General features: G+C 47.8%; 1 protein-coding gene across 1 annotated transcript; it reads left to right on the top strand.

The window, feature by feature from the left end:
• The first annotated feature begins 94 nt into the window (after positions 1-94).
• LOC117003232 (gamma-aminobutyric acid type A receptor subunit pi) lies at positions 95-20,555 on the top strand. The gene is given in 10 exon segments (XM_033073000.1): positions 95-181; positions 7,797-7,886; positions 9,186-9,295; positions 11,427-11,494; positions 12,430-12,647; positions 13,444-13,526; positions 15,314-15,451; positions 16,775-16,927; positions 17,459-17,652; positions 18,554-20,555. Coding segments are annotated over 10 exon segments (1,383 nt in total). The 5' UTR covers positions 95-167; the 3' UTR covers positions 18,869-20,555.
• The last annotated feature ends 1,256 nt before the right edge of the window (positions 20,556-21,811 follow it).

Raw genomic sequence — 21,811 nt, forward strand, 5'->3', positions numbered from 1 at the left:
GCACTCCTGGCAGTGTGAGCTCCCTTCCCTGAGCACAGCTTGGCCCAGGACATGCCAAAGCCAGCCCAGCTCCCCCTGCCTCGATGGAGCACACCAGGGATGCCCCAGTGCTTTAGAGTCTGTGTTTGCTCTGACAGTGCAGAGAACCAAGGAGCGAATACACTGATATGAAGGAGCCAGGGTAAGGGCCCACTGCTAGTAATGTCCAGTCATATCCTTGTTAAAATGTCTGTGAAAAGTTAGTGCTGATCCAGGATTTTCCAGAAGAATAATAAGTTATTGAAAAATGTTGATTTAAAAAAGAAATCCAAGATTGATTTTATAATTGCAGGGTTAAATTAAATTTGTTGACATTTTCACAGAAACTGATCCAAACTTTGTATCCTAATTATCTTATTGATTTACTTATAAATCAATATAAATTGAAAATAAATATACACAAAGATAAATGTCAGCGCAATGTTTTCTGTCCGAACAAATCTTCTAAATTTTAGAGAACTCAGAGCACAAAGAAGTACCAAAGCCTTGTTTCCTTCATACAGCACAAGCTATACTGAAAAGCATTTGTCACCAAGCAGTTCTAAGTAAGAAGAATAACACCCACGGTGGGTGAGCACAGCACAGGTGGGAGGCACTGTCTGTGCTGTGACTGATAATGAGGAAACCCTGTTGGAAAAACCCATCTGTGTGTGTGACAAACTGAGCTGCAAAAATACTTCTAAATCGTTCTCAATTTTTGTTTCAGACTTTTTAAAATTGACCTCACTTTATTTGCTGTATTTTGCACTGAGCTGTGATATGGTAATGTTTAAATCTTGACGAACATCTGCTGCAAATAAGTTACTGAATTGCATTTGGTTCTTTTGGTATTCAAATGATGGAACAAACGAGATGCACAAACAAACGAGATGCTCTGAAATGCAAGGTAAGAGATTTCTATGTCAGCAATGAAATAAAATTAACAGAATATCGAAGGTTTTAGTTTCTGTCCTATTCTAGCAGTGAATATTTAGTGCATGTTATATATATTTACACTGGAATATATGGTGTAGATTTCAGCAGGTTTGAAGTGTCCAAAAGCAGAAATTCAGAATTTAAACATCCCCTTTTCTGAGAGCACATTTAATCCCCATTTGGAACAGAAATCACATTCCAGCCTGAGAAGAGGATATTCCAGGACCTGAGCACAGCCCTACTCAGCAGGGCGCAAAGACACCACTGCAGAGACCTGCAGGTAATTTTAGATACAATGAAAGTCACATTCCAAGTCCTTTTCTTGTACTGCAGCTTTCCTCTGGGTTTGGTTAGGATTTGTAGGACCTGGGGGAACTCTGTGCTGGCACTGTGGGGGCGCCTGGCCAGCTCCTGTGTCCCCAGAGCAAAGCCTGGAGGAACTGCCTGTTCCTGGTGGAGCTGAATGGAGCCGGAGCACTGGGGAGGAAATGTTGGTAGCTGGGATCTAAGGAGTGCTTCACAGACAGGATGAGCCCCTGTGCATCAGCTGTGCCTTTCCTCCAAGGATGAGCCCCTGGAGTGAGGGGAGCCTTGTTGTAGGGGTTTGGAGAAAGTCAGCAGCAGTGGGCTGGAGCTGCCCTGGGGGAGAGCCCGAGGTGTCTCACGGTGCTGACACAGTCTGGAAGGGATAGACAAAACCCTGCCTGGGTCTGTGTCACTGGAGACAACACAGGAATGTGACAAAGCTGTCTGACCTGTTCCCTGTGCTGGGACTCATGGAGTATTTCAGCACTTGACAAAGAAGGGGCAGTAGCAGTGTTTGGCTGGTCTCTGTGCTTGTGCTTTTCAGGTATTCTGGGTCCTGCTCTGGGAACACCTAGGCCCTGGCTCTGAAGTTTCTTCCTTGTTCCCAATAAGTGGCAGCACAGCAGCTCTCAAGCCCTCAGCTTCTACCTACCACATATACAGAGCTGGGAATTAACCCAGGGCACAGCTGGCACTCAGCTATTGGAATACTTGAGTATTCCAATATGGGAACAAGCAGGTGTTCTCCAGTGAAAGTGGTTTGCTGCTGTAGGGCAGGTGCTGGTCATGCCCTAAACAGTCCCTGCCTGCAAATAGAAAACAAAAGGCTCTGGGTTTGCTCAGAACCGCTCAAAATTTAATCAAATGCAAGTAGAAATAATGTGGTGGGAAGTGAATTGAATTAATCTATATTAGACTTACATTTTCCCTTGCAAATGTGACATGGCATCAGGGGTGTGTCTCAATATTGTGCTTTTCAGGACACCACAGGGAGGTCTGCAGTGTTCCCAAAGCATGTTCAGTGGATGAGCCTTCAGAAACCCAGTTGTCCCCAACCAGGGTGGCATCTGAGCCACGGGGACAGCTGAGGACACTGCTGTCCCTTGTCATTCCACTGTGACACAGCCCAGCAGCTCTGGATGAGCCCAGATCACCAGAATTGCCAGGCTGGGACCAGACCTGCACAGCAGTTTTGGGGGGCTGCGTCTTCTCCCTTCAGCTGTGTGAGTGCTCACTGCCTGCATGTGCCACAGAGGGAATAAATACCTGCATGAGCTGTTCCTGCCCTCTGAGAACAAGGCCAGAACTGCACATCACTTAATTCCTCCTCGTGCCAATTTCCCAGTTCACTGGCAGGCAGAGATATGGCCCTGGCATACACAAATTCCCTGGGATAATTGTACCAAGGCTGTGCCAGGGCACTGCTGGTCCCCATGCTGGGGACACACTGGTCTGTACTTTTCCAGATGCCACAAAGTTTCCTCAGGAGTGTGTGACAATGTGGTGTGACCACAGATGTAGCAGTAAATAGGCTACAGGGCCTTTGAGGACGCCAGACATTTTCTCCTGTCAGATGACCATCAGTCTCAAAGCCAAGGGCACGTTCTCCATCAGCTCACAAGTGTTTCCATGATTTTTGGTTATTTGTGTCAGGTCTGGAGGTGCTTTATACTGTAACAAACATCAGCTAAGTAATCATGAGGGAAAAATGAGATCTTTTCCTCCCTTTTTATGGATTTATGGATTTTATGGATTCCCTTTTGGTTTGGTGTGAGCATTCCCAGCAGACAGGTTTATGTCTCTGACACAGATCAGGACCAAGGATGACCCTGAGGAGTGGCCTGAAACCTGCCCAAGGAGCATCGGTCTGGCTGCAGCCCTGGGCCATGGGGGCTGGTCCAGCTCCTTGCACACAGAGGGTCCCTGCAGGGAGCACCTGCTGAACTGTGGGGGGAAATGATGGAAAGACTTTTTCTGTTCTTTGAGATGCAAGCCTGAATGCAAGCCTGCAGTGATTTGGTTTCATCCCTTTAAAATATTTTCACAGCTTCTTGAGAAACTTCTGTCATAAAATTCTCTCCATTTCCTTATTTCCAATGTTCAAAACAATCTACTCCAAAGGCAAACGTTTCAGTGAATGCCTCAGTAAAATGAAAGGTGTGTTTTGTGGTACCGTTCACAGTTTTGAAGACCTCTGAGTTCATACCCTGAAAAGCAAGTGCGGTAGTGTTTTTGTTCAGGCTATTTACACCCCATCGGAGCTCAGAGCTGAGTTAATGTTTCACCTCAGGCTGCAGTAAATTAGATAAAACAGTATTTCCTCATTCTCAGAGTTACTCTTTGTCTGTACTGCTCCCTTTGGTGATACAGGGTAAAAACATTGCTTAATCCCTTTTAACAATTGTTGAGATTATTTTTAAACACAAAATACGGTTCTGTAGTGCAATGTTTTTTGCTGAGGCATTTTTAAGACTAGCAAGCCTCAACCCATGCTGAGTAATGAGATCAGGGTGTTCCTCCCTCGGTGGCCCTGTGCTGGCACACAGAGCAGCAGCAGGGACTCACCTGCCCCAGGCCCCAGCGAGGACCAGCCCTGGCTGCACCACAGAGCCCGGAGACAGAGCAGGGACCCCGAGGTGCTGGGACAGAGATGGCACCGCGGCTGGGACAGGGGGATGGCACCGGGGCTGGGACAGGGGGATGGCACCGGGGCTGGGGCAGGGGTGAGCACTGCTGCTGACATCTTCCCATGACCTGAGGAGCTTGGTGACCTGAAAAGTGCCAGCCCTGTGCTGGTGGCTGGTGGTGTCTGTGTGGGCTGACCAGGGCTGGGCATTGGCCGCTGGGCAGTGGGGCCAGCTTGGGGCTGGTGGGTGCATGTGGCTGCAGTTGTAAGGCTTGTGGAGAAACTGAGGCAGCTGTGAGTTCTGACCCCAGGATTTATTTGGGAAATGGTGCCCACGGGTGGGTGACTGAGGTTCCCATGGTGGCTCAGGCACCCACAGTGGATGCTCAGTTCTGGGTATGTGGGAGCCAGTGAGGAAGGAGGAGAGAGAGCTGCTCTTGCCACTGCTTGTGTCTCTCCCACTCCCCAAGCAGGCTGTTGCCCCCTCTCCTGTCCACACTCTCTTTTTGTCTCGATTTCTCACTTTTGAGACCTGAATTGAATTTCTCCCAGCCCTCAGGGAACTCAGAAGGGAATTCAGATGCTGTAGGTAAAAGCTGCAGCATACAAGCAGCATTCCTGCTGGGAGGGTTTGTGTCACAGCGGCTCAGCAGCTCGCTGATCCATTCCTTGGGCATGCAACAGGTACCTGTGCAAACCCAGTGTGGCAAGGAGAAGGCATGGAGGAGGAGGAGGCTGCTGCCGAGGCAAGCTCCTTGAGCCACTTGTAAAATTCTCTGTGTTCAAGGGTCTCTGTGTGTGGCTTTCCATGGAATTTGCCTCTCTCTAGGGCAAAAGGAGAAAGCTGGATCTATGGTCTCTTCTACAAACCTCCCTGTTTCAGTCAAGTGGAATCAGTGTGGCTCTTTTTTAATCCTGAGATGTGTCCTTCATGTGTATCTTGCAGTTCTGAACTATTTGTATGTATAAACCGAGAGGTAAAAACCAGAAACATTGCATCCACTTTTGAGATAAAATTTGACCTCGAGGCAAGGCAGAATGGCTCCCTGCAGCCTCGGGGATCCAGATGAAATTCTCAGAGCTGGTGGCCGTGCCCAGCTCCTGCTAGCACCGATGGGAGCAAGGCAGCAGCCCAGATTGCTGGCCAGTGCCAGCAGCCTGCTCCTGCTCGTGTCCTGTCCTGGGGCACAGCTGGCCTGGACACGAGCTGCCTCTGGAGTTTGGAGCAGACATCTGCACCCTTGCAGAACCGAAACTCTGCAGCTCGGAAGATGGAAGGATTTTCCAGGTTCTTCCCTCTCCCTTCTGAAAGGGATACCTTGAGTTTAAAACAAAGCAGTCCATTTAAAACAAAAGCCTAATGAATATGGCAGCCCTTGCTCTTTTGCAAGTTTAAACACCTCATCTTTCCTCAGAGAACAGCTCTAAATCATTTTATTTTGCAAGCCCTAAGCAGGAATTTTGTATTCATGGTGAGACACTTATTGAGTTAATTTATTTAAGGCTGGGGCATAATTTCTAATAGTGGAGGAGTCCCTAGGCTCAGTGCAATTGTCTTCCTGATAGGGCATTAATATTTAAAGGGGTTATAATACTCTGTCAATTGATCTGTGTCTTTTAGGAAGTAGGTTAGCAGTTATTGATGGTCACTTGTGTGAAGGATTAGCTTAAATAAAGCTGGTACTTGACAGAGCAGTGCCTGCCCCCAGGCAGGGAGAGCCCGGTCTGGGGCAATGGGTCCGGATGGAATGTGGGGAATGCGGAGGTGAATGAGGTGGTGCACATCTGGAACGAGGGGGTGCACATCTGGAACGAGGGGGTGCACATCTGAAGGTGCAGCTGCAGGGAACGCTGCGGTGCCTTCGTGTGGTGCCAGCGCTGCTGGGAGGGGTGTGAGCTGCTGTGAGCTGAGCCAGGAGCTGCTGGTACCTGCTCATCTTCACAGATGCTGCTACTGGTGACACTCGAAACAATAACCTCTGAGTACCTTCATTTCTCTGTTCTTAGAAGTGGGGAACATTTATCCTATTTCTCGAGTGATTTAAATGAGGATAGTTCCAAATTAAAAAAAAAAAAAGTCTTGCTTGTTTTACTACTGTATTAAATTCCACATTGCATTAAGAAATGTAATGCTGAATGGCCTTTAAAAACAAGGTAATGTGGAAACCAATCCAGATGAAATACCTTTGTGCTTACTGTAGATACTGAGTATTTTTTGAGGAAAACTGAACGCTGGCATGGAAGGACATGCAGCTGCATAACAGCTTTGACTGTGCTGCCTGAAAGAACAAAACAAATGTGTTGGCTGAATGCGGAGGTGCTCAGGACAGTCTGCGGCTGGTTTGCCCCCAAAACTTCCTGCGGTGAGGAGTGTTCCTGTGCCCTGCAGACTAATGGTGTCTGAACTGCTCCTCGAGGCCCCATCTCCTGTTTTTTCTTTACATGCTCCTCTGTCAGGGTATTGTCAAACCTCAATTAATGCATCACTGGCAGCTCCCTCCCTTCAGCCCCGCCAGCTCCTTCCTCCTATATTCAGCTATGGGAACTGGTGTCACCTTTTCTTGCCCAGGAGTACTTACAGATTTCCATTTCACTGCCTCCCAGTCTTTGAAAGATTTGATATATTTATTGTCGTTACAGACATCCTGTGCAAAACTTGGGCTATGCATCAGGGATGCTCATGAGAGGCTCCTCAGCTGAAGTTCATGAAGTCTCATATTTATCTGAAGTCTAGTTTGTAAAATTAACTTCTTTCTACAGGTTTTTTAAACAACCTGGACCAATCTTCCTTCTTTTCAATCAAAATAGTGGTCTAATATTGCTGTGAGTGGATAAATGACTCTGCCTCTGGTCTTGCATCCTCACATTATAGTGAGGAGCCCTTGAGAGCATCTAGAAACATCTGAGTCATTTCAGAGAATGGACTAGAAGAGCAAAGCCTTACTGGAAATTCAGATGTGGGACTGGTATTAAAACATATTGTGTTTAGGAAAAGACCCATCCTTTCTCCAGTGCATTCATACTTGAATGTTCCAGTGTTGAACTGGCTCTGTGTGGGAAAAGCTGTTATTTCCTGGTGCTCTGCTTATCCCATGGCACAACAGCAGAGCTGTGCCTCTGGCTGAGGAGGCAGTGTCCTTTGGGCTGCAGGCAGGATCTAACCCAAGCAGAAAACTCGTGAAGTTTGAGTTGGAAAGCTGAGGCCCTAAGTGCCATGAGAGGGTTGTTGGGTATGAAAAGAGGCGTGTGGCTGGAGCAGCACTTCCAGCAGGGAGCTGGTGATCAGAGTGGAGCAGAGCACAGCTCAGAGTTGCCACTGTGGCACCTGCTCCAAGGCCAGCACGAGCCCGAGGAGTCTTGGGCCAGCAGCCAAACTTGGTTCCACTCCCAGAAAAGTCACCGAAACCCCTTTGAAGTGCAGTGACCTCATGCTGCATGCATGGGTTTTACCCCAGGTACAACCAGTGGAGCACAGAGTTTACAGCACTTCTGTGAGCCTGGGCAGGGGGCCTGGGACTAAGGGAGGCTGAGACTGTGATCCTGCCTTTCTGTGGGCAGGATCTCTGTGAGCCTGACTGCTCTGGGAACTGCCTACACATTTTATTATTTAATCAGTCCCTTCCCGTGGTGCCACTCTCAGCATCAGCTCATTGCCATCCCATACTGGTAGAAGAGGAGCTAGAATTTGTCAAGGACTTCAAGACCTGAGTTGTCACCAGGGTGTTTTATGTGGTAAGTGATAGAACCTGTTGGAAAATGATACTAGCCAGGAAAAAGGGCAGGAGCCACTGAGTATGGGGTACGTTAAACATCACTCTGTGATGGTTCTGACTGTGATGGTCCCTGCCTCCTTCCCTTAAAATAATTTTTCTTAAACCACAAAACTTTGTCTTTCTTTTCTTCTTTGCAGACAAACAGAACAAATACAGAAACAATCTCCGGACATGTTCTGCAGATGTTTTTCCTTCTTCGGTCTGTGTCTTTTCCTTCCAACTCAAAGGTAAGTGGAGGGTTTGTTTTCTTTTAAAAGGAGCGTTTGAATGATGTTTCATGTAAATAATGTGGGTCAAAAGGAAACTATGCTTCCAGTTATCCAGCCCATCCAAAGGAGTCAGGGTGCAGTCAGGGATGTGGTAAAGGAGAGAGCAATCTGCACAGGTCCCTAAACCACAGTATGTCCATTAACAGTGCAACCCCTGATTCCCTGTTCAGAACCAGCACAGGCTGTAGTTTTTTACCAGAAATGTCTCCCACAAGGCTCCCAGCTCTGTTATTACCATCCTTGGACCTGCAAGTCCCAAATTTGTTGAAGTATTTACATATATAGTGTGCAAAACCTGGTCTGCTGTAAGGTCCCGTTTAGTGTAAATCCTCCAAGGCCTTTAACCCAGCTGTGAAGGAAACAGAAGAAAAACCCTTGGTGAGATGCTGAGTAACTCCATGGCTGTTTCCTGCCCAGAGCAGGGTGCTGGAACTGGGAGCAGCACAGGCTTTGTCTCCCCCCTCCCAAACCCAAAGCAAGGACAAATTGCTGACCCTTCACTCGGTTACACCTTTCCCAGGTGAGGGTGTGCCACCATCACACTCCCCTCTCCCAGTCCAGACCCTGTCCCTCTCACTGCCTGTGTGAGGGTGCACATCTGTCAGCCTCAGAGCACAGCTCCTGCCTTCAGTGGCAGCCACAAAATGTAAATTCTGATGTGATTTAGAGTTGTGCTCGGTGTGCCCAGTGCTGGAGCAGCGCTGCCCACAGAACTGAGGGGGTGTCTGACGTGCACAGTGCTCCTTTCCCTGTAGCATTACTGCTGACAGCAGCTGTGGGAGCTGGCACTCACATGTTGGGAGAATGAAGATTATTTAGGGGACTAGAGAGGAGGAGCTGCTGGGCTGTAAAATTTATCTCAGGTTGTCATAAATGCGAGGAAAAAAGTATATTCCTAACGTAGACTGTACAGGAAGTAGTGGGAAGGGGATATTGGGGTTTATTTTTCAGTCTTGCAATCTACAGACCTTGCTTGTTTTTTCTGTGATATTTTAAGAACATTCTTAAGATACTGTGTGTCTAAACTGTAGCTATCAGCCCAGGCAATTTGCCATTTGCCCACTTCTTGAAGGTGCTAATTATTCAGCCAAGACAGTAATGTGAGAAAATGCTTGTGATTTCAATTATCTGCTTGGTTTTAGTAACTATTTGATACAGTTTGTTTGTTTGTTTGTTTGAGCACAAGCTGGAAGCAGCTGCAGCTGCAGCCCAGATGTGCCCAGCCCAGCACGTAAGAGTTGGTGTTTGTGTCCCCAGGAGCTCTCTGGGCCACGGCTCCAGCCTGCACAGCAGGGGCACAGCATCCCTCCCTGGATTTGAGAACCTCACCATGGGCTACAACAAATACCTGAGGCCCTACTTTGGTGGTATGTTGGCTCCACATGAGGGAGTGTCTAAAATCAGTCTGTAAGGCTCAAGGGGGGACAGCAGGCTTTAAACTTGCTTTAGGATGCTGCAGTTTCAAAGGTTGCATTTCTCTGAAATTAGTTGGTGTGCCAGGCTCCTTTCCTTTCTGTGCATCCACTCGTGTCTTGAATAGCATGTGTGTGGGGGCTTGGGGACATGTCAGCTGTGAGGTGAAGAGCAGGGAATTAAAAAACTTCAATTTATCTATGAAAGACCTGACTAAATAACTAAATTCTGCTCTAACTGTACAAGCTTTTGTTTAGAGCCTGACCCTTGTGATTTTCTACTTTACCTTTGGTCATGTACAGCTATTATAGCTATTTATGCAGCTACAGAGGAACAAAGCCATTCTTCTTGTCGGGAATATTGACTTTTGACACATGCTTTCACCTTACACTGAGACACAAACCTGTTTCAAACCCTGGTGAGACTCTGGGGAGGCAGGAGCAGGCAGGAATTTAGGAACTTATCTGAGGCTATTGAGCAATTTGGGTGGCAGGTCTCCCACCTACCAGGTGAGTGCTGTCATCACACAGAGGAAAGGGTTTCTCAGAATGGCATTCAGAACCTGAAAAGTATCATTGAAAGTTTAAGAAACAGCAATGAGCATTTTTATTTCTATTAATTTTGGGTTTGTGCCTTAACGATTAACAATACCATGCTTGACAGAAAACCTTTCCATCAGCTTTCACAAAGCCATGGATATTTCCCATTGTAGACTGACCTGCTGCTACTCGCAGCCCTGAGCTGCTTCCTTTTTCTGGCCATGGTAATAAATGTCTGAGACAATACAGACAGAATTTACTATCTTGTTGTGCCTAGAATGGTCCCTGTCCCTGTGTCCCCCTGTCACTGTCGCTGTCCCCATCCCTGTCGCTGTCCCCATCCCTGTCGCTGTCACTGTCCCTGTCCCCATCCCTGTCGCTGTCCCCATCCCTGTCGCTGTCCTCGTCCCCATCCCTGTAGCTGTCCCCATCCCTGTCCCTGTCTCTGTCCCTGTCCTCATCCCTGTCGCTGTCCCCATCCCTGTCCCCGTCCCTGTCCCCGTCCCTGTCGCTGTCCCTGTCGCTGCCGCTGTCCCCATCCCTGTCGCTGTCCCCATCCCTGTCGCTGTCCTCGTCCCCATCCCTGTAGCTGTCCCCATCCCTGTCCCTGTCTCTGTCCCTGTCCTCATCCCTTTCGCTGTCCCCATCCCTGTCCCTGTCCCCGTCCCTGTCGCTGTCCCTGTCGCTGCCGCTGTCCCCGTCCCCATCCCTGTCACTGTCTCCATCCCTGTCCCTGTCCCCATCCCTGTCCCTGTCCCTGTCGCTGTCGCTGTCCCTGTCCCCATCCCTGTCGCTGTCCCCATCCCTGTCGCTGTCCTCGTCCCCATCCCTGTAGCTGTCCCCATCCCTGTCCCTGTCTCTGTCCCTGTCCTCATCCCTTTCCCTGTCCCCATCCCTGTCCCTGTCCCCGTCCCTGTCGCTGTCCCTGTCGCTGCCGCTGTCCCCGTCCCCATCCCTGTCACTGTCTCCATCCCTGTCCCTGTCCCCATCACTGTACCTGTCGCTGTCGCTGTCCCTGTCCCCATCCCTCTCGCTGTCCCCATCCCTGTAGCTGTCCCCGTCCCCATCCCTGTCACTGTCCCCATCCCTGTCCCCATCCCTGTCCCTGTCCCTGTCGCTGTCGCTGTCCCTGTCCCCATCCCTGTCGCTGTCCCCATCCCTGTCGCTGTCCCTGTCCCTGTCCCTGTCCCCATCCCTGTCGCTGTCCCTGTCGCCGCCCCTGTCGCTGTCCGGCCGGTGCTGCCCTCTCGCGGTGGCTCCCGGCGCTCTCGCTCCGCGGGTCCCTCCCGGCTGGAGCTGGGGCTGGAACTAGAACTGGAACTGGAACTGGAGCTGGGGCTGGAGCTGGGGCTGGGGCGGGGCAGAGGCACTGCTGCTTCACATTCCAGCAGTGCCTTTCTCGGGAATCAGGGCCCTTCTCTCCTCGAAGTTTTAGTGACAGGGAGTGAGGCTGAGGACAGTGCCCACCTGCACAGCATCCTGAGTGCCTTTACTGTGCCCTTCACATTTCCCTTCTCACTCCTGAAGCGTTTCTTTCCCTCTGCAGGAGAACCCGTACAAATTGCAATGAGTCTGGACATTGCAAGTATTTCTAGCATATCTGAGAGTGACATGGTAAGTGAAAGAACTTTTATTTTACAAGACAAGATTGAGATATGCCTGAGAGACTTCACATTCATTCCTGTGTCCAGCACAAAAATGGTCATTTTGAAACTGCTTTGCTGTTTGGGGGGCTGTTGACCGCTTTCAGCAGTGGGATGAAAACAGAGTTTATCTATAACTGCAGACTGTGTAGGTGCCACAATAATGTGGGCTTACAAGTAAACAGAAGTGGTTCCAGAAGTCTTGCTTGTCAAAAACTGAGCAGCTTCTGGAAATCAGACCCTGTGGAAATAGAAAAAAATCAATCCTGTGTGGCGTCCCTTGTGAGAAAGGAAGTCGCATAGTCCAGCAGTGCCTGAGGTGTCCAGAAGGCTAAGCACCAGCTTCAGAGCTCAGTGGGTGCTGCTTGCTCTGTTCTGCTGGGGCACAATCAGAATGCTCCAGCTGATTTTGGCAGGCCTAACTCAAGTTAATCCCAGTCCTTAGATTTAAAACTCCTATTAAAATAGAAGGCATAAGTTTTCTTTTTTCCACTTGTTTGGGTTTTTAGTCTTTTAATCCCTGACATAACAGGTTGGATTCACTTGCCTTTTTTTTCCAAAGTGCCAATGCCTCTTTGATAACCAGATTTATAGCACGTATGGAATTTCCCAGCTCTAGGCAATGACTGAAGTGTGTTCTTCCCATCTGTTCTCTTACCTGCAAAACGGGCACAAAAACTTCAGTCACAGTAACTGCTCATTAAAAACATTAAGTACTGTAAGTATAATCTTTAGTCCTCAAACTCCACAACTCAGAGTGAAAGTGTATTAGAAATATTACAAAGCAAATAGAACAGTGATGGAAGTGAAGCTTGGCAGTGGTGGGTTGAACAAGGATGTGTTCTGTCCCTTGTCACACATATGGGGTGCCCCGGGCACACCCCCCAGCTCTGCCCTGTCCCCCAGGATTACATAGCCACCATCTCCCTGCGGCAGTACTGGACAGACCCTCACCTGGTCTTCCATGGCAATGAGAGCTTCACGCTGGATGCTCGCCTGCTGGAGCTGCTCTGGGTGCCAGACACCTACATCGTGGTGTCCAAAAGGTCCTTCCTGCACGACGTCACCGTGGGCAACCGCCTGCTCAGGCTGTTCTCCAACAGCACTGTCCTCTATGCCTTGAGGTACAGAGGGTCCGCTGCTGGCCCAGAACAGATTGCCAGAATCACCCTGCTCAGGAGCAGGACCAGCTGTCACAGGTCATGAGTTTGAGGTCAACAAGGCAGCTGTGACCATTCTCTGCTGATGCATTTCCCCCTGTCCTGGCCTCTGGAGATGTCAGTCAGGGATCAGGATCTCCCATCACAGAGATGCTGTGCCCTGAGGCTGCTCAGAAAGCTCATAGGTTTAGGTGTCACTGAGGAAAAGCCCAGTCAGATAGGGGCAGGGGAGCAATGGAAGGAGGACATCACAACAGTAAAAGTTGTGCTGATAGTGGGGAACCATTTGTTCGTCCAGTGCCATGTAGTGATGACTTCTGTTTTTAACCAATAAAAGTATTTGTCCATGAAGTGCACAGCAGGTGCACACAGAAAGGTGCACAGCACTTGAGTCAGCAATTCCTACGGTGCTCCTTACCCAGTCACCTCAGCTGCAGAGTAAAACTCACCTGCCTCCACGGTGAGTACCTGCGCGGTTGGGCACTGTGCCTCCTGTCACAAGTGGTGACTCCTTAAGATGTGCAAATTGTAGCAATGGAAAACAAAAAGTGAATCTGCACTCTATATCCCAGCAAATCAAAGCAAATTTCCTCCTTGGGCTATGTTTTCACTGGGGTGGCTGCAGAGAGTGCTTGTTCTTCAGATGTAATTCATATCATAGATCCAAATAACCTAACTGGCAGAGCAGAGCTTCATGGTCAGTTTGCTGGGGGATTTTATGCTTTTATTGCAATTTTTGGAGTTCTTTCTCTTTCTACAGAATCACCACTACTGTTGCCTGTAACATGGACCTGTCAAAATACCCCATGGACACACAGACATGCTGACTACAGCTAGAAAGCTGTAAGTATAACATTCTAGAAAACTCTAAATTTGTTTATTCAAAAGTAGCTACATCTTGAATATTTGGATTAAGGACAGTGGCTTTCTGGAGTATATTTTTATTCCTGCAAATTATGATGTCCGGAAGAAAACAACGTCTGCATCATCATTCTTCAAATGTTTGTAATCCACAGTCCAGAGAATTCCTGTCCCTGTGCAATTTATGCAAAAAAGTGGTAATAAAGAATATTTTACTGAAGTGTAGATAATTCAATCTTGCACAGAAAGGATGAAGTAATATTGGTTGGTTCTCAAAATGTAGATCCTTTTGAACACACAGCTACTTCAAAAGTAACTTGTGGAGTAAGTACGTGTGATAGAGTACCACAAGGAACAATTCTTGCGTTTTTAGGTAGCTACTGCCCATTGCACCCCCAAATGCCCCACTGTAAAAGGATATTGGGAATGCTGGTTCTTTCTAGAATTAGAGTTGAACATGGCTCTCAAACTCACGAGTTCAGGACTAGGGCCAAAGCCAGGTTTGTGGTACCTGCCCCTCTAGGGAGGGGATACAGAGGGTGGGACCCTCATCAGAAGAGTCTCAGACTGGGAAGTCTCAGGAGGAGGAATTGTCAGTGAGTTCTGCTCTCAGTTGGATTAAAAGCTCACCTGTGGCAATGGCTGAGAAGGGCTCCAGGGCAGCATGGGTCACTGCAGGGCTGTCACCCCAAAGCTCAGCTGGACCTGGGATGAGCTGTGTCAGCTCCTGCTGAGTGGCACTAAACCAAACTTCCACCATCTCAACATGGGAAGGACCAGAGCTTCAACTTCTGGGGTTGCAGAATGAAGCACCTAGGGAAGCACATATTATTTTCACATTAAAATCATATTAGTTCACCATGGTTAACTTTATTACAAAGAATAGCTCCTGAAATAATAATGATTGGCCTCTTCTGCTAAAGCAGAGCATGTTTAGGCCTGGTTTAAAACTGATTGGGTCCTACATCATGCTCAGTTGCTGTATAATTCCAATGAAATTACATACATATTGCCCACTGGAGATTTCATTAGGATAAGTGCCCAGAAATAATGCTATTTAAATATACGCCAGATGAATTAACAACAATCTATCACTTATTATAAAATTTTCCTGAGTAGCCACGATTTATAAAACCACTTAGGAACTTTGAAAAGTCACATGCTTAGGATTCTACTCAGGGATTCATGCTCTGGACACCTAATTTAGGAGTTCATCACGCCCAAGCTCTGGTAATTTGTGTCTAATAAGAAAACACAATTAGATGTAAATAGAGCTGCAACTGCATCGGATTCCTTCTACTGGGACAAATGGGTTATTATCAGAATCACAGAGTCCCTACTGATGGTCTCAAAGAAGGGCTCTTAATAAAAGAATTAAATCAGTGAAACGGATGGACCTGTTTCCTAAATTAAGTCAAATTTTTGAAGGGAATGGCAGGCTGGCAAGATTTATCCCTCAGCCCGAGGCATCCCTCAGTGTAACCCGAGGTCATGTCATCACTTACATCCCTGGAGTCACAGACTCAGATGGCATCTATGGAGTCCTGCTGCTTGAGGAATTTGGTGTTACCTAAACGTTGTGTGTATTTATTTGTCCTCAGTAACTTAATGCCTTTGAGGATAGGAGGAATGATGTGTAGAAAAGGTTGTTTTTATGAGCAGGTTTTCTGGACAATGTGTGCCAGGTCAGAGAAGCCTGGTCACAGCAGGGCTGTCCCTGGCCACAGCAGGGCTCTCCTGGCCACAGTGCTCACAGCCTGTTCTCCTCAGGGGCTACGACGAGAGCGATGTCACCTTCTTGTGGCTGAGGGGGAACGACTCGGTGCAGGGCCTGGAGGGGCTGCAGCTGTCCCAGTACCGGCTGGAGCGCTACCACACCCTGGTGTCCCGCTCCAGGTAGGAGACAGGTACACCTGGGGGGGAAAGCAGGGAAAGCTCTGGGTGCTTCCCATCCCATTGCCTCTCCTCCTGTGGGCCAGCATCGTTTGACTTAGTCCTGAACCAGTAAAGCCTTCAGCAGATCTTAATCTCACAAAAGAGATGAACAGAAGGTGGTGACATCCTGTTAGTTGAAGTCAGGATATTCTGTAAGATGGAAATCCACAGAAAGATGGAGATGTAAAATATACTGCATTTATTTGATGGATTTTAATTTTTTTCTCCCTGTTTTCCTCCACACACACACAAAGAAACTCTATCCCTTCCACCCAGGTCTATGGATACTGTGGAGAGCAATGGTTACAGTAACTAGGAGTAAAATTATTTTTTTTAATATACATTTGTTTGCCAATTACAATTCTATCATGATGGAATAACATGTTCTTGTAGATCAGAATTCAATGTCTTTTGCATTATCAGTGTAAAATACTGTTCTCCAATTATTGATGCTGTGAAAGGGGACACAACTTCCTTAGAATGACAAGGTTTAAAAACTAACAATGTTTCTGTTGTTTTGTTGCACACAGCCCATGAACAACATGGACTTTGTTTCTACACTTCAAAGGGAATTATTGTTTACAGAGCAATACTACATCCTGAAAACACTGCTGATCCAGCCTCAGAACCCTTATGTCAGTATTTACAACAAATTGTTTTTTAAAAGATGAATGAGTTTTTTGAGCACAAAAAATACAGTTATCAAAGATCACAAATCACTAATGAAAACGAGGTTCTGATTCTCTGTGATGATAAGGCAGAGGGGTGGTTTGGGATGTGAGCCAGAGCCTGCTGACATCAAGAGACAAATATTTTGTTGTTTTTCAGCCATCAGGTAAGGCTGAACCTGGCAGTGCCTTCTGAGCAGGTGTTGGGAAAGGTGTGCTGTGCTGAGTGTGAGAGAACAGGTGAGAGCACCAGCCCTGCCGTGCTCAGAGCTGAGGCCCTGCTGGGATATTCCTGCTGTGCTCAGGGGCAGGAGCCCCTATGCAGGGTGTGTGCTGTGCAGATACTGCTGTTCAGGTGATGCTGTTCAGATTGCTTTCTTCAGGTGGTTCTGTTCAGGTTTTGCTGTTCAGATGATGCTGTTCAGGTGTTGTTCAGGTGGTTTCTGTTCAGGTGGTGCTGTTCAGACGCCTCTTTGCCTGTTAGTGCGTGCATGTCCTCCTGTGTCAGGTGTGTTACCTGCTCTGCTGAGCTCCACCAGCTGAAGGGCTGGTGCTGGGCTGTCCCAGTTTTATTTCAGGTATCCTTGGGAGTCTTGTATTCACCAGGCCTCTTCCTTTTATAAACAGGCAGTTACCCACGACTGATATTACAGTTTGAACTGAGAAGAAATGTCCTTTACTTCATTTTGGAGACCTACGTGCCCTCCACTCTGCTCGTCATGTTGTCCTGGGTTTCTTTCTGGATCACCCTGGACTCAGTGCCTGCCAGAACCTGCATTGGTGAGTTCTTGCCTGAGGAATGGAGAAGATTTCAGCAGGCTGTTTTTGAAGGCTGGGTAGATGGTACTTTTCCTGAGCTACCTGCTCAGGGGTGGATGGTCAGTTCACCTCCTGCTGCTCTTTGGGGCAGAGCTGGGCTGGTGAGGGGGAGATGCTGTGGCAGGGACACGTCCCCACCTGCAGGGCTGTGTGGGGCCAAGGCTACCAGGAGACCCACTGCAGAGAGCAGAGGGCACAGCACACGATCTTTGTGGTGTGCTTTGGAGGGAGCAGCACAGGGGGATTTTTTACTGAAAGCATGAAAAAGAAAAGAGCCAGCTGCCTGTTGGAGCCCAGCTGCCAAAGGCAGGGAGAGCTGTGTGAAGCTACTGAATGCTACAAAAGCATTTCAGTTGCTATGATGGATGGTTTGGGTTTGGCAAGAAGTGATGTGCTTTATCTGGCCATCAGTAGAGAGCAATGACATGAACAAAAGGGTAGGGCAAGACTTCTCCAAAGTGTCCTCAAGAAAAGGTCTCTCTGTTTTCCAAGGAGTTACAACAGTGCCTTCTATGACAACTCTGATGATCGGCTCCCGAAGTTCCCTTTCAAAAACCAGCTGTTTCATTAAGGCCATTGATGTTTATCTTGGCGTCTGCTTCAGCTTCATCTTTGGTGCCTTTGTGGAATATGCAGTGGCTCACTACACCTCATCACAGAAGTGTGCAGCTAAAGTGCCAGCAGAGGTAAGGCCCGGGCACCTTCATGAGACCAGTGCTCTTGGACTGACAGCAGTTAGTTCTCCATTAACTGAAAAGACAAATGGTCTTCCTGCTATGGATACATCATCAATACTTCTCCTAATTGGCACTGAATCTAAACCTCTGTGTAACAAACTCATGAATAGCACAGGGGTGCTGAGTGTCTGGCAGAGTTCTGAGCAGCAGTCTTACCTGGCAGTCCTGTTGGGTTCACAGCCCCACATCCACAAAGGCACTCGGGCTGGCACTGGGCTGGGTCCTTACCTGAAGCTGGGCCTGAGCAGGAAGCAGCTCTGCTCCTCTCAAATGCACTGAGAGGAGCCAGGAGAACACAGCTCTTCACTCTTCGAGCAAACAACTCCAATAAGGGAGGTACCTCCCTCTACCAGAGGAATGCTGAACTCTTCTTCCTCCCTTCCCAGAAGATGCTTCCAAACATCTGTCCCACAGTGTTCTATGGGGATTGTGAGAGTGAGTTGTTCAAGGGCTCTGCTTTAGTGTGAGAAATTAAATAATCTGGTATGGCTGTAGTGCAGTGGTCATCAAGGGCCCAAATCCTGTCAGGGGAAAAGGAGGTTTCCCACCTCAAAACTCATCTCCCAGCCAGTAAGTGATCGTACAGACAGGAGGAGATGGATATCCTGTAGGAGATGGATGTTGGATTGCCCAGAGTGAGACTTACTCAAGGATCTACACAGATCTCTGGGAGTACAGTGGTGGAAGCAGGCATCTCTGGGGCCTCAGGCCCTCGTAGGATTAGGCAGCAGCTGAAAGGTGTGTTTGATTATTGAGATGACCACATATGAAGTGTGCTCTTACATCTTTATCCTTATGGTCTCCTTCCTCTGCAGGAGACAACCTTAAACTGTCCACTCTTGTTTCCTAGGGGCCTGCAAATGAACTGACTGAAGAAATGGAAGAAGTTAACATCACCAACATCCTCAACAATTCCATCACCAGCTATAAACAGAAAATCAGCTTCACAAGCATTGAGATTTCCAGTGATAATGTTAACTGCAGTGACTTGACCATGAAAAGTCATGAGAAAATCAAATGTGTCTTGAGAAACAAAATGCACAGGATTATTGGTTATTTCACAATTCAGAACCCTGGCAATGTGGACCACTACTCTAAATTGCTTTTCCCTTTGTTTTTCATGGTGATCAATATGTTTTATTGGGCTTATTATCTATATTTTTAGTAGAAATTAGTTGCTTCATTCTACTTCAGCAGGAGAGGAATTGTGCCAGTGGGCATCCAGGTACCTAACCTCAGTGAATTCAATGTGGACAAAAAGCTTCCTTGTGTTTCCTGAGGTTCCCAGCAGAAGTGTGAGAGGTGTGCCTGCATCAGCAGCAGTGGCTGACAGCAGCTCTGTAGCTCTGTGGCTGTGCTGGGCTCTTCTGCTCCTACCTACATTTCATCCCACACCTCACCTGGCTGGAGATGGCTGTGCAGGACTGCACTGGCAGCTACAGATCACCACAGGTGACAGAATTATTTTGGCAGCTTGGAGCAGGTTGGAACCTTCAAGCTGAGATGTCCTAGAGGATGTATGGGATCATGACTGTTATTCTTTGTTTGCCAGAGAGAACAGAGGGGCTGTGACTGCTGCCTCAATAGCTGCTGTGTTGTAGTGAGAACCCTGGGGCAGCAGCAGGAGCTCGGAGCAGGGCAGCACAGGGGGATTGCTCCCGTGCGTGGCACTGCTTTGTCCCGGGTGCTGCAGTGCCAGGACAGTGATTCGGAACTGCAGTGGTGTCTCTCTGCTTTGAACATCTGTCACCCACTGTGGAAACCCTCACCTGCTGAAGTTCTCCAGCCCTGAGACAGATGGAGGGCTGCTGCTTGTAGAGCTGCATTTTCTCAGAGATCTGGGAATATGAAATAGAGGCAGCAAAATCATTTTGTAACCCATCTCTTGTACTCTTCCTGCTGTACTGCAGTTGAACAGATTCTACCACTTTCCATGTCCTCCTCACAAATTATTTTTTTGTCCTGGAGAGTGTTTCCTTCAGCCTTCACTGCTACAAGCAACTCTCACTCCTTGCCAGCCATAGGCACAAGTGGCCTATTTGTCATCCCCTCCTTTATGTGGCTGTGCAGCTGTGCTGTCAAGCTGTGCAAGTCAGCAGTGCTGCTGGGTGAAAAACATGTGTGGGTTGGAGTAGACTAGTCTAAATCACCCTTTCACTCTCTGTTTCAGGCTGAAACACTGTCATTTTTTTTTAAAACATCCTATTCTACATGAGCTCTGGAAACTGCCCAAAATCAGCTTTGTTTGTTCTGCAATCAGCAGGAAATAGAGTTTTATTTTAAAGATAAATGAAATGTTACATTACAGTTACATTAAAGAACCAAATGCCATTTGGTGCTGTGTAGCTTGTAAAGGAGTGTTTTATGGCAGATTCCCCCACCCAGCACCCTGCTCTGGTCTGTGCTTTCACCACTGAGAGGGCACAGTGCTGCAGTTAGATGGGCACAGCTGGAACTGCCTGCAGTGGCTCCATTCAGCTCCGTTCATCAGAATTCTGGCTGGGTGAGGCCTCTCAGTTTGTAGATTATGTTACAGTCTCAGCACGCAGTGTTTGCTTAAGGATCTCTTCTTGGGGGCTCCTAGAGAAGGTGAGCAGAGCACGTGAAACTATAGATTTTTTACTTTAATAACTTTTTATTGAACCACTTCACCATGCTGTACTGAGAGGGATCTAACCCACATATTCATAAATCATTGCTTTTACTAAAAGCAGCACAAGAAGACAGAGGGGAACAGGCTGACCATGGCAAGTGGATAAACACAAACTCCAATAATGAAGTGTTGGCTTGTATATACTGGCATTTGAAGTCCATTCCATTAAATGTAATAAAGTGAATGTTTGTGATATGAACACAGCCCCTCAGAGAGATTCTCTACTACAAAAAAATCATTCTCTTTTCTGTATTGGTTTCTATCTTTAAAACCCAACTAAAATGCCCTAATGTGTTTATACTAGCCACCAAATATTAATGTTAACAAAAGGAATTTCTTTGTACAAAGCCCTCCAAGATGATCGAGTCCAGCTGCTCCCCCAGCCCTGCCAAGGCCACTGCTAGCCCCCTGCGCCCAAGTGCCACATCCACAGGGCTTTTAAATCCCTCCAGGGATGGGCACTGCTGCCCTGGGCAGTCTGTTTCCAGTGGCACCTCCCTTCCAGTGAGGAAATTTTCCATAATACCCACCCTGAGCTCCCCTGCCCAGCCTGAGGCCATTCCCTCTCCTCTTGTCCCTGTTCCCAGATCCCAAATCCCCCCCCGGTGTCCCCTCCTGTCAGGGAGATGTGCAGAGCCACAAGGGCCCCCTGAGCCTCCTTTTCTCCAGGCTGAGCCCTTTCCCAGCTCCCTCAGCTGCTCCTCATGACTTGTGCTGCATACAGACCCTTTTCCAGAAGGGCCTTTTCCCACCTGAACAATCCCCTGATTTCAGCTGGTGGCTGCTCTCATGGCTTGCTTTCATCAGCCCACAGCTTCTGTTACAGCCTCACTGCTCTGGAGTGGCTCAGGGTGAATCCAACTTTCCTCAAGAGACAGCAGCAGTCATGCAAGATCCAGTGCAGCAGAGTGAGAGAATGTAGCTTATATCACAGCTTGGTTTCTGGTTGCTTCCCAGAGGAGGACTGAGACAGAATATCTGTGCACTCACTGTCCTGGAGAGCACTCAGTATTGCTGAGAGAAAGCAGGAGCAACTGAGGGAACATCCCCCAAACTTCCCCTCTGTGCCTGATTTTCTGGCTGGTTTTAGGGACAGGTATTTTTTGATAATTGACTTTCCATTATAAAGTTTCCATTGCTTTGGAAAATGTTAACTTTTCTCCGTAGACAGACAGGCCCTACAGTTACAGCTGGAATATCCTAAAGAGTTTGATCCCAGTAATAATAGGGCTAAACCACAGCACTGCCAGAGGCAAAAACTATATTATTTGAAAACAAAACTTCTCATAAATATCCAACTATGAAGTAATTCAGCTGCTCTTATATAAACTGGACAAGGCAAACTCTCCTATCCATCAACATTAAGGTTGCCAAGAAAAATTACTCTACATTCATTGTCTGCAAGCTTTGGAGCTCTCCCTTTCCCTTAGACTTTCCCAGGAAACACTGTGGTTG

Source organism: Catharus ustulatus, chromosome 15, assembly GCF_009819885.2.
Source record: "Catharus ustulatus isolate bCatUst1 chromosome 15, bCatUst1.pri.v2, whole genome shotgun sequence".
In the NCBI taxonomy this organism is placed as follows: Eukaryota; Metazoa; Chordata; class Aves; order Passeriformes; family Turdidae; genus Catharus; species Catharus ustulatus.